General features: G+C 45.7%; 1 protein-coding gene across 2 annotated transcripts in view; it reads left to right on the forward strand.

Moving 5' to 3' along the window:
* The window catches only part of SND1 (staphylococcal nuclease and tudor domain containing 1), a 427,993-nt gene that overhangs the window by 248,512 nt on the left and 165,050 nt on the right, over window positions 1-14,431 (forward strand). For both annotated transcript variants that reach the window (XM_081244332.1, XM_081244333.1), the window contains one exon: window positions 7,969-8,041. In XM_081244332.1, the coding sequence (XP_081100458.1) occupies window positions 7,969-8,041 (73 nt within the window). The remainder of the gene's footprint in view (window positions 1-7,968; window positions 8,042-14,431) is intronic.

Genomic DNA, 14,431 nt, shown 5'->3' on the forward strand with positions numbered 1-14,431 from the left:
AAGGAGCACCTAAATCAACGGGTTTCTCCACAAATAGAGTCCACGAGGCAAGGCGTGTTCTGTTCTGGGTTCTGTCTGGGTTGCCTTGGGAAAGGGAGATGGGAAACAGGAATAGTGCTTTGCTGACCTATGACACAGCCATTCCACTTCTATGAATTTATTCTAAGGAATAATTAGGGAGGTGCCTGACAGTTTAAGAGTTATTCCTTTGGCATTATTTATAGTACCGGAAGTATTATACTGGACTGTTAACATTCACATAAATATCTAGCAGTAGGCAATTGATTAAATTATGGAATGTGCATCCATATTATGGACTTATGTGCAGTTATTCAAAATGATGTGATAAAACTAATAACACAAGGAAGTGTTCATTTAGTTATTGCTTCTGGGGGAAAATACCATCGCCAGACTTTTCCCACAATTTAAGTGGGTGGGCATGTGTATATAAACACTTAGAAATTTTGTTAATGATGCTTTTATCTTGGAATTGAATTATGCATCGTTCTTTCTCCTACTTTTTCTCTGGCTCTGTGTTCCTGTATTGTCTCTGTGATCAAGACATGAAAAAATTTGGGACTTCCCTGATGGTCCAGTGGTTAAGACTCCGCGCTTCCACTGCAGGGGATGTGGGTTTGATCCTGGTCGGGGAGCTAAGTTCCTGAATTCTGCGTGGCACAGCCAAAAAATAAAAATAAATAAAGAGATACGAAAAAATTATAAAACCAGTGTCATTGAGGCAATTTTGAGTTGTCATTGCCTCTCATCTCATCTCACCTTTCTGCAGCCTTGTCCTCTCAAGAAGACTTTATTTATTTTTTATAAATTTATTTATTTATGGCTGCATTGGGTCTTCGTTGCTGCACGCGGGCTTTCCTCTGGTTGCGGCGAGCGGGGGCTACTCTTCGTTGAGGTGCCCGGGCTTCTCATTGCGGTGGCTTCTCTTGTTGCAAAGCATAGGCTCTAGGCGCGCGGGCTTCAGTAGTGGTGGCACGTGGGCTCAGCAGTTGTGGCTCGCAGGCTCTAAAGCGCAGGCTCGGTAGTTGTGGCACACGGGCTTAGTTGCTCCGCGGCATGTGGGATCTTCCCAGACCAGGGCTCGAACCCGTGTCTCCTGCATTGGCAGGTGCATTCTTAACCACTGCGCCACCAGGGAAGCCCCTCAAGAAGACTTTAGACTGACACTGACCATTTCTACCTGCTCCAGTAGTCCTTTGGTCCTAAACTGGGACAGCGTGGTCTGCTTGTGTTTCCCATGAATCTAATATTGGGCTACCTCTTCTCTGGTGATTCTCTGCCGCAGAGCTCAGTTTTTCCCCCTCTCGTAACCTGAGCACAGCAGATCAGATGTCACACCTGGTGGAATAGCAGTGCGCCTTCGTTTCTTCTTATATGAGTTTTCGATGAGGTGGCCCAGAGTTCCTTGTTATTTGCTCTGCTGCCTCATAATACCTCCCGACTCAGTTCACCGACCTCCCGTTGACCACAGGACTCAATTTCCTCCTTTCCAGTTTCTGTACTCTCCATCTTTTCTGTCTTATCAGTAATTCTGGTTTCGTTGAAAATGCAGCTGCATAAGGTCCACCCACCATTGTGCACCTGTGCCTGCTCTGCATCTCATTTTCCGAGTGTCAGGACCTGGTTGCTTCCTCCCGCTGCCAAGGAACCAGTAGAAAGGCCAGAGCAAGTGTTCCTTTTTGCTGTGTTTCACTGCTGTATTCATCAGTATGTTCTGAAACACAATGAAAGCTTCTTTAGAAGTTTAGCAAGTTGCTCATTCTTTGTTCTGCTTTTTATCCTTTTCCATTGGAATTATTTTCCTTTCTCCTTAGTCATTTACCCTGTATTATCTAGTAGGTGTTTCTGACAATCCTGCCACTTGGTTCCTTTTCACTGTTCATGGTGGTTGGAGCTTTGCTCGCATCACTGCCTTTCAGACTATTGACCATCTCCTCTAGCTGTAGGACTCTTGAAGAAGGGAATGAGAGGCTTTTGTCCTTGATGCACTTTTGCTTCTGCTCAGAGGCCAGGCTTTCAGCTCTTCTGCCTTGCCCCACTCCAAGTAGCAAAACCAAGATGTCTGCGACCTGGAGCATATATCGTGAACCTGCACCTCCAGGAGAGCCAGCAAGCCTCACTCTTCTGCGCCCTACACTCAGTTGGCATTATCCATGTCTCCAGTCTGAAATATCTTCACACTCTGCATTAGTCAGCGGGCATTTGTTCAGCTTTACTAGGCACACAGTAATTGAACTAGGTGAGCCCTGAGTTTAAAACTGTGTGACATAGCTCTGTGTTAAGTACCGTAACGAGTATTAAGGATAGAATTCTAACCCTCAGAGGGCCTGTAGTCTAGCTATAGAAATAAAGTGAACACATGGTACAATTTGAAAATACTGCATTGCAGTTTAAATTGCATGCTGAACTGAGTGGTACATGTGCATGTACCCATTCACATCTATAATTCTGCCATTTCAAAGTAGTTCATAGACACTTCCAGTGTTCAAACAGCCCCCAGCTAGGACCCCAGGTTAACAATTCCTACATGACAATTGTTTTATGATTTTGGTGAGGTGGTGGCTACTGATAAACTGTAATTCTTTTCTTTCTCTAGTGTGGATCTATAAAGACAGTGTAATGAATAACTTGCACGTAGCGGGCCTGGGGAAGATGGACCTAATTGAATTAGAAGGAGTAATGTGGAAATGGTGGGAAGACGTAAACTCTGGGGCCCACGAAAGCCAAGCATTATACTTTCCACCCGGTGGATGTCACAGGCTGGTGGTCTCTGTTATGGGCAGAAGTACGGGAGCAAAACGAACAAATCAGTTCTGTGGAGAAGTCATGCAGCAGTAGTGTGCACTCTCAAAGGGGCCTGAGTGGATTGAAAATATTCCTGATGTTATCTTGGAATAAATTGGCGTGGGCCTGGCCCAAGGGGGCCAGTGAGCAAGAGCCAAGTGAGCACAGTTAGGAAGGAAGTTTTGGATGCAGACAAGGAAGCAGAAGCAGAGTTAAGGGACATTGTGGTTCCTGGTTACCAAGGCAGTGTTGTTAAAGGGGAATGATGAATTCAGGGCCTCCTGGTCTTCCTCGTCATTTCCCTGCTACCCCTCTGTTGTATGCTTTCTGTCACTTTATTTTCTTTAGATGCCTTTATGTATGAAAGTGGTTCTTTTTGAACTGGGAAACTGTTGGAGTTCCCGTGCCCCAGAAAAATTCATATATATAATTCTACTACCATTTCAGGTTAGATAATAGGTATTCCCAGCATCCTACGTGAAGCTCACTTATGTCGCCAGGTTAAGAATTCCTCGTGTGGCAACTATTTTATGATTGGGATAAGGTTTAATCTAACCATACAGTCTTTGAACTTTTTTTGTAAACTCACAAAAATATTCAGGATAATAATCTATACATTGAAATTAAGGTCATGGCCTCTTTGTTGGCACAGGATGACTGATAACACAAGATGTCAGTGGTGCTAAGGCCTGTGCCTTGGAGAAGGTTTTCTGCCTGTGCAAGGGGCCCCAAAACCGAAGAGCAAACTGTTTCTTTGTATAAAGAGTGCTAGGCTCTAATTCTGTTGCGCTAAGGTAGCGGGGCTAATCTCCCTTTAACAACCTCCCTGCCTGCCTTTGCAGAGTTGATGGTTTTTATCTTCTAGTGGGAAGGCAATAGTATCTCATACAGAAGAATTTCAGACTTCGTTGGTTAAAGGGACTAGTTTTCCAGTGATCTGAATGGGGTTCCTCTTCCACGCTATAGCTTCTAGAAGCTTCTAGAAGCAACCTAGAAAGCTGAGTTTTCATCCCTCTCCTTTACTGTTACCTCTTTGTAGGTATGTGGACGTTACTCACTTTTCCTGGCTGGTGATGATTTCTGTCCATTATTGACACTGCTGGTTGTTGCCATCTTTGTCCTGCAGCTGATTGGAGAAGAAAACCTCTGAGAGGAGCAGCCTGTGTTCTGCCCCCCTGCTTCCTTTCTCCTGGCTGGCCTGAGCTCCAGCCTGCCTTTGTGAGAAAGCAGCTATTAAGCAGACACAGCAGGTGAAGTTTAGAAGTCAGGAGTTTCATTCCTTGCCTAATGAAAAGGGATGTTGAGCCGTGGTTGCAGCCTGCAGGCAGCATGGGGAGGGGAGTTGGTGTTTGCTCTGTGGAGCAGGTATCAGTGGAAGCAAACCTGCTACCTTTATACCCTCCCAGGTCTCAAAGACGGAGGGCCCCAAACCTATCCCAGAGAAGGTGGGTTATGTAAGATACAGGGGTAGCCGCGCCAGGAAATAATGACAAGGCAGCAGAACCAGGATCTTCCTGTTTTTATTTTCCTTATATACAACTGTTAGTAGGCAGGCATGTCGTATATGGATGCTTGCATCCCGGAACAAAGGTATATATTATATTCCTTTCGTTAACAGCACTGTGGTAAGCCTACCACTCTTGGTGTTTGCTCCTTACCTCTTTGAGATAAAAGCATGAATTTCTTTCTTTTTTTTCCTACATCTTTATTGGAGTATAATTGCTTTACAATGTTGTTAGTTTCTGCTGTACAACAAAGTGAATCAGCTAAATGTATACATATATCCCCATATCACCTCCCTCCCAGCCTCCTGCACTGGGTGGTTCCCCCAGATCCTCTCCCTCTCCCTCCCCCAGATCCTCTCTCTCCCCTCCCCTCCCTCTCCCTCCCCTCCCTCTCCCCCTCCCCGTGGCATTAGCCTGTGTCAGGCTGAGGGATGTTTTCTGGGGATGGCTCACCTGGTGCTGTTTCTGCAGCAGCTGGCAAACAAGAACCAAAGCAACCTCAGCACAGGGAGGGAGACTCAAGCTGGCATATGAGACCGTTTAGCTACTCAGTGATCCCTCACACTTTGCCGTCTGGGTCCAGCATACCACTTATACTTTAGAGGGCTTTCTGGGCGGGCAGCATTTGTACTTAGTGTCTACAAATTATTAACTTTCAATTTTGTCTCTGTTTTGCTAAGAACTATTTCTCAGTTTAAATATTATGTTGCCTGAAATTTATCTAATTTAGCAATTGTATCTAAAGTATGAAAAGATGAAGGTTTTTCCAAAATTAATGCCTGAATGTAAACAAGTATCTAATAATTTTTTTAGGAACAAGGTAAGAGAATTTCTTCTTTTAATATTAAGACTTACTTCACTGTATGACAGTAAAATTAAGTGAGAAAGAGAAAAATAAATACCATATGCTAACACATATATATGGAATCTAAAAAAGAAAATGATTCTGAAGAACCTAGGGGCAGGACAGGAATAAAGACACAGACGTAGAGAATGGCCGCATAGCACAGGGAGATCAGCTTGGTGACCACCTAGGGGGTGGGATGGGGGGGTGGGATAAGGGAGGGTGGGAGGGAGATGCAAGAGGGAGGAGATATGGGGATAAATGTATATGTATAGCTGATTCACTTTGTTATAAAGCAGAAACTAACACACCATTGTAAAGCAATTATACTCCAATAAAGATGTTAAAAGATAAATAAATAAAACAATGAAACAGGGCTTCCCTGGTGGCGCAGTGGTGGAGAGTCTGCCTGCTGATGCAGGGGACACGGGTTCGTGCCCTGGTCCGGGAAGATCCCACTTGCCGCGGAGCAGCTGGGCCCGTGAGCCATGGCCGCTGAGCCTGCGCGTCCGGAGCCTGTGCTCCACAACGGGAGAGACCACAACAGTGAGAGGCCCGTGTACTGCAAAAAATAAAATAATAATAATAAACAAAAAAGACTTAAAGAATTCTGGATTGTTTCAAATGTCATACATATACTATTATCCATACTTTCTGCTTTGGGGTATTATGTTTTTCCCCTTGGGGTGGTATGTTTAATCTTGGTTAAGTGCTGAATTTCTGCTTATGGCACAAAGCTACTTTGGGGTCACAGAGAGAAAGCAGAATTGTAGGTTACCTTGAGAACCTGTTTTCTGACTTACTGCCCAGGCCCTGTTCTTTTTTCCTCGTAGTATATGAGGTGTTCTCCAGCCCCCAGGAAAGGCCAGGAGTTCAGCAGTGTTCTCCGTGAACCATCTGTTTATTGGGCAGGTCCATGTATTTTGGTTGTTAGAAGAAAAGGCTGTGGGCAATCTGTGCCCACATGGGACCTGCAGAAAGCTGAGCAGGCCTCACCTAGAAGAAAGGCGACTTACCCTCAGGGTGGCAGTGAGCTTGCCTTGCGTCGCTGTGGGTTTGTTCCCAAGCCCCCTCCTTCGAGTTTATGGTAGCAAAATGGGGAAAGCCTGCTGATGGCAGAGGAGGCTGTAGAAACAGGACACAAGCAGGATGTACACAGGGCTTTGGGAGATGGAAGAGTTAGAGCTACCATTAGTGTGCAGATCCCAAGGGACCAGGGGCTAAACCTGGTCCAGGGTCATTATCAGACACCCTGAACAGTAAATCACTGGACTGAAATTAAATGGAGCAATTGTGACCCATTTGCAATTTCTAAAGCTGAAGCCCTTGATTCCGATTCAGGAGGAATCATGGGAGTCAAGGAACTTGGAAATGTTTTCTTTCAGCTAACAGTTCAGATTAGAATGAGTGTATGATTTTTTTCTTAATTCTGTACTTTGACTTCTTCCCCTCATCACGGAATGGAAACCGGGTGGTAAGGGAAGTGTTTTGTTTGTCGTATCTGAACAGAAGGTGTTTCAAATCAGCTGAGTGAGAGACAAGTCCCCTGGGGTGGAAAAAGGGGCAAGTGGGGAGTGATTAGGGCCCAAGCATGTAAGAAATGACTGTTCCACTTTGCACTCCGCAACAGCCACCCAGTTTGATTTGTGAATTGGATTTAGAAAGTTAGGACCTGAGAGTAATGCCTCTACTCCTGCTCATTAGTGGAGCCCGAGCGGGAAGAAGGTTGCAGTGTGGTTCCTAGTGTGAGGGTCCGACATGTCGACCCTGGCCTGGGCAGTTTACTTTAACACTTTCTCTGGAATATGGAAACCCTAGAAAGTCTAGTTCATGGAGCAGTCACACTCCTGAGCCTCTTTCTCAATCTCTAAACACAGCAGTGTTCCCTGCGTGGGTCTGCAGGCTGGCAGTATGTGCAAAGGTCTTGACTAATGGTGTCATGGCTGAGTGATGTACCCATCACCTTTGATTCTGCGGTCCTTCATTGTTACATGAGTGATCATCATGTCCCTGAAGCTACCACTCTAGGGATTAGGAGGCAAAAGGTGGGAGATTGGAGCAAACCAGCCAGTGGTCCCAGGGTCCCCTGCTAAACCCAATGTTATTACAACCTGAGACTGATTGAAAATGACGCTTAATGTCAGTTATGTATGTACCTTTGCTATTTCTCCCCCACACCGTTTTGTTTCTTTAGCCATGCGGTGCAGCTTGCCATATGTTAGTTCCCTGCCCAGGGATCGAACCCGGGCCGGTGGTGAAAGTGTCAAAGTCTAAGCACTGGACTGCCAGGGAATTCCCTTCTTCCCCATTATTAAAAAGACTTTTCTGTACAGTATTGCTTCATTCAGGGCAACTTATCTTTTTACCTGGGAGGAACCTATTTCCATTAGAATTGGAACACTAGCTACATATTTTTGCATTTAAAATGTTTCATGTGATTAAACACAGAAAGAAACATTATTACTTCTGTTTTTTAGGACTGTGCTCTTCCAACTGATTCTTCTTTTGTGCCTAGAACGATGCCTTTCCTTTGGAAACAAGTTCTGGATCTCTCTTTGATAACCAGGCACACTGTTAGCAGTAACTAGCAGCCAGCTTGTGGTAACTGGGCTTATAGGGGAAGGGCAGGAGTGTACCCTCCCCACCTCCCAATGCTCTGGCCGAGACTGGCTGCTCAGCAGCGTGCCCTGTGTAGTGACACGTGACCATCGGACCAACGTCTCTTCCTGCCGCCTTTTCCCACCCTCCTTACCCCTTCCCAGTGTGATTTGTATTGTCATCATCGGGCTTCTTTTCTTTTTTCTCCTTTCTTTACAGGGCTATTAAGAATGGCAAAGGATTGCATAGCAAGAAGGAAGTGCCTATCCACCGTGTCGCAGACATATCTGGGGTGAGTTGTGTCCGTGAATGGAGCTGTGTGGCTCCGAGGTGCCAGGAGCTTGGCTGCTCATTCACCAAAGGACCTCAGTTTATGTGTTTTCTGTAGCTCATTCGTTTTCAGGCACTGAATGTGAATTTTTCCATGGCTTCTGCTAATGCATCTATAGAGATCCTGTTTTATACTCCAGGAAAACAGAATTTAAACAAGGGCATAAAACCGCCTATCTCTTCACCTGAATTTTTACTGAGTTGCTTTTCCCTTTTCTTATTATCATGAGTTAGGAGGTATTTCTTTTGCGTTGTATTAAAATAAAATTACCTTTTTAAAAAAATCCCTGTTTAGTTCTGTGACTGGAAAGTCTTAGTGGAGAAAGGTCAAATACAGGTTCTAGGACAGGTTTAGGAATTAATCCTAATCAACTAGGGAGAAGTATGTGAGCATCCTTTGAGCTAACAGATATACTAGATGATATAGGAGAAGAGATGATGCAGATACTTTTGAGCTCCCTAAAGGCTGTGTCCAAACGACTATTTGATGATCAGGATGCTACCCTTGCATATTTAGGAACTTGCATTGGCTGAATTAGACTCCTTTGTTAGTTGAGGGGGTTTATTCATTTACTCAGCAAGTGCCTACATGCCTGGAACTGCTCTAGGCAGAGAATGTAACAATGAACAGAACTGATAAAGTCCCTACATGCAAGCGGGAAAGGGAGACAATAGCAATTGCCGGGCAGCAGCGACTGCTCTGAGGAATAGAGCAGACCAAGGCAGTAGTGAGGGTTCAGGGGTTGATTTTGACCAGGTGGCCCGGGGAAGGCCTTCTGGCTGTCAGTTTCACCCTCTGTTGCTGGGACACACACCATCCAGTTCAACTCCCACAGTCACTAATGGGTAAGGAGGGGCTCCGGGTCATGTGTAGGGCGGAGCACGCAGCCCAGGGGACGTGACAGAGGAAGGGTGGTCAGTCTTCGCTTGGACACTTGGGAAGCTTGCCTTGGGCACAAGAAGAAAATACTACCGTAAACAGAAGCTCAGCCAGACCCACAGCAGTGATGAATTCCAGTGTATCTTATGTTGTGTTGCCAAGCCTGGCTCAGGCTTTGCCTGTAGCTCCTTGTGGTGGCTTCTAACCTGTCTCGGCAGCTCTCCTTTGCCTGGGTGTGGTTGTCCCTTGTTGGCTTTAATCACTGGGATTCTGTTGAGCTTTTCCCTCTCTGTAGCAGTCACTGCAGACTACAGATTGCACAGTGTGGCAGTTAATTAACTAGACTTCCGTCAAGACATTGTGCCACTGTTTAACGAGCAAGGTACATTCACTGTGCGTTCCTCATAGCTCAAATCCAGAGAAGCCCAGAAAACCTGTTACTAATGGCCTTTGAGCCACAGGTGACTGTTGTACCTCCTGAGGCTCATGGTTCACAGGTGGCTTTCCCAGCAAGCTGGTATCAGGCCAGTTTTCTCTGTGGTTTACCGTGCTGTGTTATTGTTCATGTGTGTATTAATTTCTATATATATCTGCTGTGGCATTCTCAACAATATTTCCTTTACTATCGTTCTTTTGGTAAAGTCAAAGGGTAATTTTTTTGGTTATTCAACTGCAGGGGGACAGCGCTGTAAAATACCTATTTTGGAAAACATAGTGGTGACTCCTACACTAATGGCAGATATGCCCACCCAAAAGCTCATGTCTGGCCCATACTCCAGGGCCATCTAGAAGCTGAATTCAGCCTTGGGGATGGTGCTGCGTTTTGGCCTGTGGAGTTCCTATTCTTGCTTAGATTTCCTATTGGCATCGAGGTGAGGCCCTCAGCAGGTTTTTGAGGTAGAGTTACAGTTGCTTTGGGGCTGTCCCCTTGGTACCCCCAGCGTAGTGTCCTAATGATCTTGAGTGCTATCTTTGGATCACATGCTGCCTTCTACCTTGATGTGTTTTCTTTATGTTTGCGTGTTTGTTTTTGGTAGCAGTGAATCTTAGGGAACCTGTCTTCATGATCCCCCACTAAACTGTAGTTCGGTTTCATACATACCTTTATCCTCTTTTCTGCCTAGATATTGGCGAATTGGTTTGCTCTTACATTATTCAAAAGTAAATGCAGTGGGCTTCCCTGGTGGCACAGTAGTTGAGAGTCCGCCTGCCGATGCAGGGAACACGGGTTCGTGCCCCGGTCTGGGAAGATCCCACATGCCGCGGAGCGGCTGGGCCTGTGAGCCATGGCCACTGCGCCTGCGCGTCTGGAGCCTGTGCTCCGCAACGGGAGAGGCCACAACAGTGAGAGGCCCACGTACCGTGATAGATAGATAGATAGATAGATAGATAGGTAGATGGATGGATGGATGGATGGATGGATGGATGGATGGATGGATGGATGGATGCAGGTCTGACTCCCCCACTTACCACGTAAATAAAAGAGGAAAGCTAGATCACGTGGGAGAGGAAGTGAAAAAGCTATTCCATTTAACAGATGTCAGAATGACCTTTTCCACCTTCATAACACATTATTCAGCTTAGATTGCAGGGTTTTTTGGTGCCCTGTGTAATAGACGAGTTTTGTCTCCCCCTTCTAACCTTCCTTTCTTTCCATCACAATGTCGTGTTCAGTATGTGTGTGTTTTGGGTGCCCTTGTGCGATTTAAGTGAGATGTATGGGTCTTCAGCTTCCTGAAGCATTCTGGTTATCTTACTGAGGGACAGGTAGGCATGTGGGGTCAGATGGGCAAATAGTTTACATCTGGTTGAAGAAACAAACATTGGAATAAAGGTCATGTAATACAAGCATATATAATGGTTTCATTAAAGTTTCTCAGTTTTTTTTTTTTAATCCTTGTGGCCCTCCCTCCCACCATTGGTCCCCCTTTTAGTTGCAGGTTGTGGTAAATGGCAGTTTTTGTTGAGCTGACACTATATGCAATGTGCTGCCACCATAATTGACTATGAACTGATATTTGTGCAGGACCTCTCACCCCAACCGAGGACACATCCTTGGAGGAGAAGAAGACACATATGCTCTTCACATTTTGTTCTCTAAACACTCAAGAAATATGCTCTGTGGAAGAGGTTATATCATGATTGTGAGACAGATAACCCATACATTTGTTCTAGTCTTAATGGCCTCCCACTCTTAGAGTCAGGTTTCTACCCATTGTTCCCATCCCTTCTGTTGTATTTTGTAAAAATGATTTCAGCAGGTAAGGGTCAGCAGGTAAGAGGCATGAAAATGCCTCCTGTAGTGAGTTAGCAAGTGCAAGCCCTGCTTGGCTGACTCCCTACTGTGGGGAAGTTAAGTAACCCAGGTGTAGACTGACTCTGCTTTGGCAGGTGAGATGCGGGCCTCCTCATGTGGTGCTGAAACAAGCAGGCCTTTTCATGTGCATTCATCAGCTTTTCCCAGGACTGGACCGCTCAGGTGTTGGCTACTAAACATGCTTTCTAACTTTGTGTTCTCCTGTCCCCAGTTGAGCCTCTTGCATCCCTTCCCATATCAAGAACGCATTACAGTTTTTTGACTTTTCAAAAATGTTACAGTGGCTCCCCAATGTTTAGATTGTGTTGTGTTTTGATTTTGTTAATATAGATGATTTTTGACATTAACGTCAGCTGAGTGTTGTGTTTTCTGTAAGCTTCATGGTGTCTGTGTGTAATGCCAGCTGGATGAACCTACCTTTTGACTGGGGCAATGCCAACTGGATGAACCTACCTTTTGCCTGGGGCTTGGATAAACTTGACTCTTCTGCATCTCTGCTTCCGTTTTTCAGGGTATCCACTAAAAGAAAAAAAAAATCTGGTAATTTGGGTCCTGAAGCAGTTACTGGTTTCCTTTATTTCTGACTTTTGAAGGTGAAGGAAATAGCCTATTACAAGCCTATTGCAAGTCATTGCTGTTCTTATTACCCCTGTCCAGTTACCCTTCAGGCTGGGATGTTCCCGTGATTGTGAAACTGCTAAGAATTTGATCAACTTGGTTCTAGATCTGATTCCATTTGGAGGGTGGTTCTGTGGTGACTGCTTCCCTTTGTACAACCATGTTTTCATTATTAGTGGGTTTTGTTTCTTCCTGTTCCTTTCTCACTCCCTCCCTCGCCAGCATACAAAAAGTCGGAATGCGCATCAGTGGAAAATAAGGCTGTTGCTTATCTTCGGTTTATTATTGTTTTTGCTGTAGCCTCCTCTGTAATAAATACAGTCTCCTGCAGATATAACCTGTAAAACAGGCAATAAAATGTGGCTGGTGCGTAGCTTGCTGTTGTTCTGGTAAATCAGACAAATCAATTATGGTTCTGAGGTAAGAGAGGGCTCCCACTCCTCAGGTTGCAGCCGCGTTGCACCGATTTCTTCCTCTGCCTCCCTCCGCTGGTGCTTGGTGAGTCATAGCGTCTATTTGACTTTTCCTCTATTTCCTGTCATGTGTTCTTTCCTCTCAGGTGCGTGTGAGAGGCTAGAGCCTAGCCTGGCATCCTATCCACTCCAGCCACATTTCTAACAGTCCCAGAATGGGTCCGATTACCAGGATGGGGCTGTCCATCTCCTGAACATCTTCTGCCTTTCCGTGATGCGGAATCCTGATGACTTGGAAGCAGATTTTGCTGTTGTTTATTCTGCTCGTCTCTCCTTTCTTGGCTTCTGGTTGGGCTCACTTGAAGATTGTCTTCTTTGCTCGCGTTCCGTACTGACTTCTTGGTAACCTCCTCTATCCATGAGTGGGTTTTTTTGGCGATACATACTATTACTAATACGAATGTGCTTAAGCGTGGCCTAGAATGGTCCAAAGACTAGCTCTGGAGGTGGGGATTAGGGGGAGTCAGATTTTCAGGTCCCTGCTTTCTCCATTAAATCATGAAGACCTGCAGAGTTGCCCAGTCAGAGTCTCACATGCAAATATAAAGGATGGAAGTGTTCCTTTAAAATAAATAGGCAGGATTTGAAGCATGTCCTCCTGACCTCTTCCTTCAGGTTCTGGTTTTTCAGTGCCTTTTTGAACTTGAATAGCACTGTCCTCTTTTCCTCGGGGTGTTGGAAGCAGCCCTTTCCATGAGTCTTGGGGGCCATTATAGAAGTTATCTTTTCTTAGCCCCCAGTGGAGTTGGGCTTCAGTGTAAGAGTTTTAAAATATTTTCGGCTGCAGAGATTTAAAAAGTGGTCTGTCCAGTAAGTCTGAGGAAGGTATAAAGCAGTACAGTCACCCAGGGGCTTTATAACTTCGGTCTGTGTTAAACTGCAGTTCCCTTGTGTGTCTTCTGGCCTACTTGTTTAGAATGCCTCCTGCTTACGTGACCCTAAGGTTCCTCTCAGCTTCTAATCACCGGTGATTTGATGGTACCGACGCTCCTTTCTTGTTTGTTTTAATAGCTCTTCCCTCTTTGACTCTCCCTGAGCCTCTGAGTAACCTCCTAACCCTCTAATGTCCCTTTTATGCTGACTACCCAAGGTCAAGGCCTAGGGTTCTGCCTGGGAGTTTGGTTGCTTAGCACTAGAGCTCCCTTCACACTGTACATTTGCTCCCCTGGGGAAATCCCAGAAGAACCTCGTCCTGCAAGAGCCAGCGCACTGGCTGCTGACCTTGCTGCCGGAAGCCTTATGTGCTCCATAAGGTTGATGGCTGCTCACGGGGAAGCCGGGCTCAGTGCTAGTGCTGCGTTCTCAGGTGCTTTCTTGCATCTCTCCTGCATTTGGCAACTCTAGTTTTTCCCAGTTTAGGGGAAACTGCTGCTCTCTTTGTTCCACTTGTCCTCTCCCCGCACCCGAAGGTTCTTGAACTCCAGCCACTCCAGTCGGATTGCAATGTGCAGCTCGGTGACCAGGATTCTCACAGCACAGAAACGTGCACGGCAGCCCTGTGGCGAAGGCAGCTGCGAGGGCAGAGTGGCAGCTACCCTGGCAGTCTCTCTCTCCCATGCTGCTGAGGCTCTTTCCTTTCTCCATCCCCTCCCCCTCTCCTCTCCTGTCCTCCCATCCCTCCCCACAGCTCCCTTTTCCCCTCTCCCTCTGCAAAAGAGTTGGAATTTGTTAAGGAAACCTTGATTTTGGGGGAGTTTGCTTCAGCTGGTCGCCACCCTAATGGCTGAGTGCGTTGCTTTATGGCCTTTTGTCCATAGTTCTTTGAGCTCTAGGAGTCCTGTGTGGCCAGTTCTTGTTTTGTAAAGATCTCCTATTCACACTCACCAGAACTGCAGGGGTATCCCTCTCTCCTTCTAAAGAAATCCGAAAGCATTTATGCTTTCCATGGGAATAAGAGAGAAGTCTATCTCTCTTAGTCTGAACATGTTTCTGAATGAAATTGCACAGAAATGCTGAAATTTTAAAAAGATTGTATTTCAGCTTCTACCACAGTTAGTGGTTGTGTTTAAGCACCTCCTTTTACAAATTTAATCCAGTTTTCAACTGAGTTCTTCTATTGTGGAT

This window comes from Mesoplodon bidens (genome assembly GCF_964165515.1).
Source record: "Mesoplodon bidens genome assembly, chromosome: 9".
In the NCBI taxonomy this organism is placed as follows: domain Eukaryota; kingdom Metazoa; phylum Chordata; class Mammalia; order Artiodactyla; family Ziphiidae; genus Mesoplodon; species Mesoplodon bidens.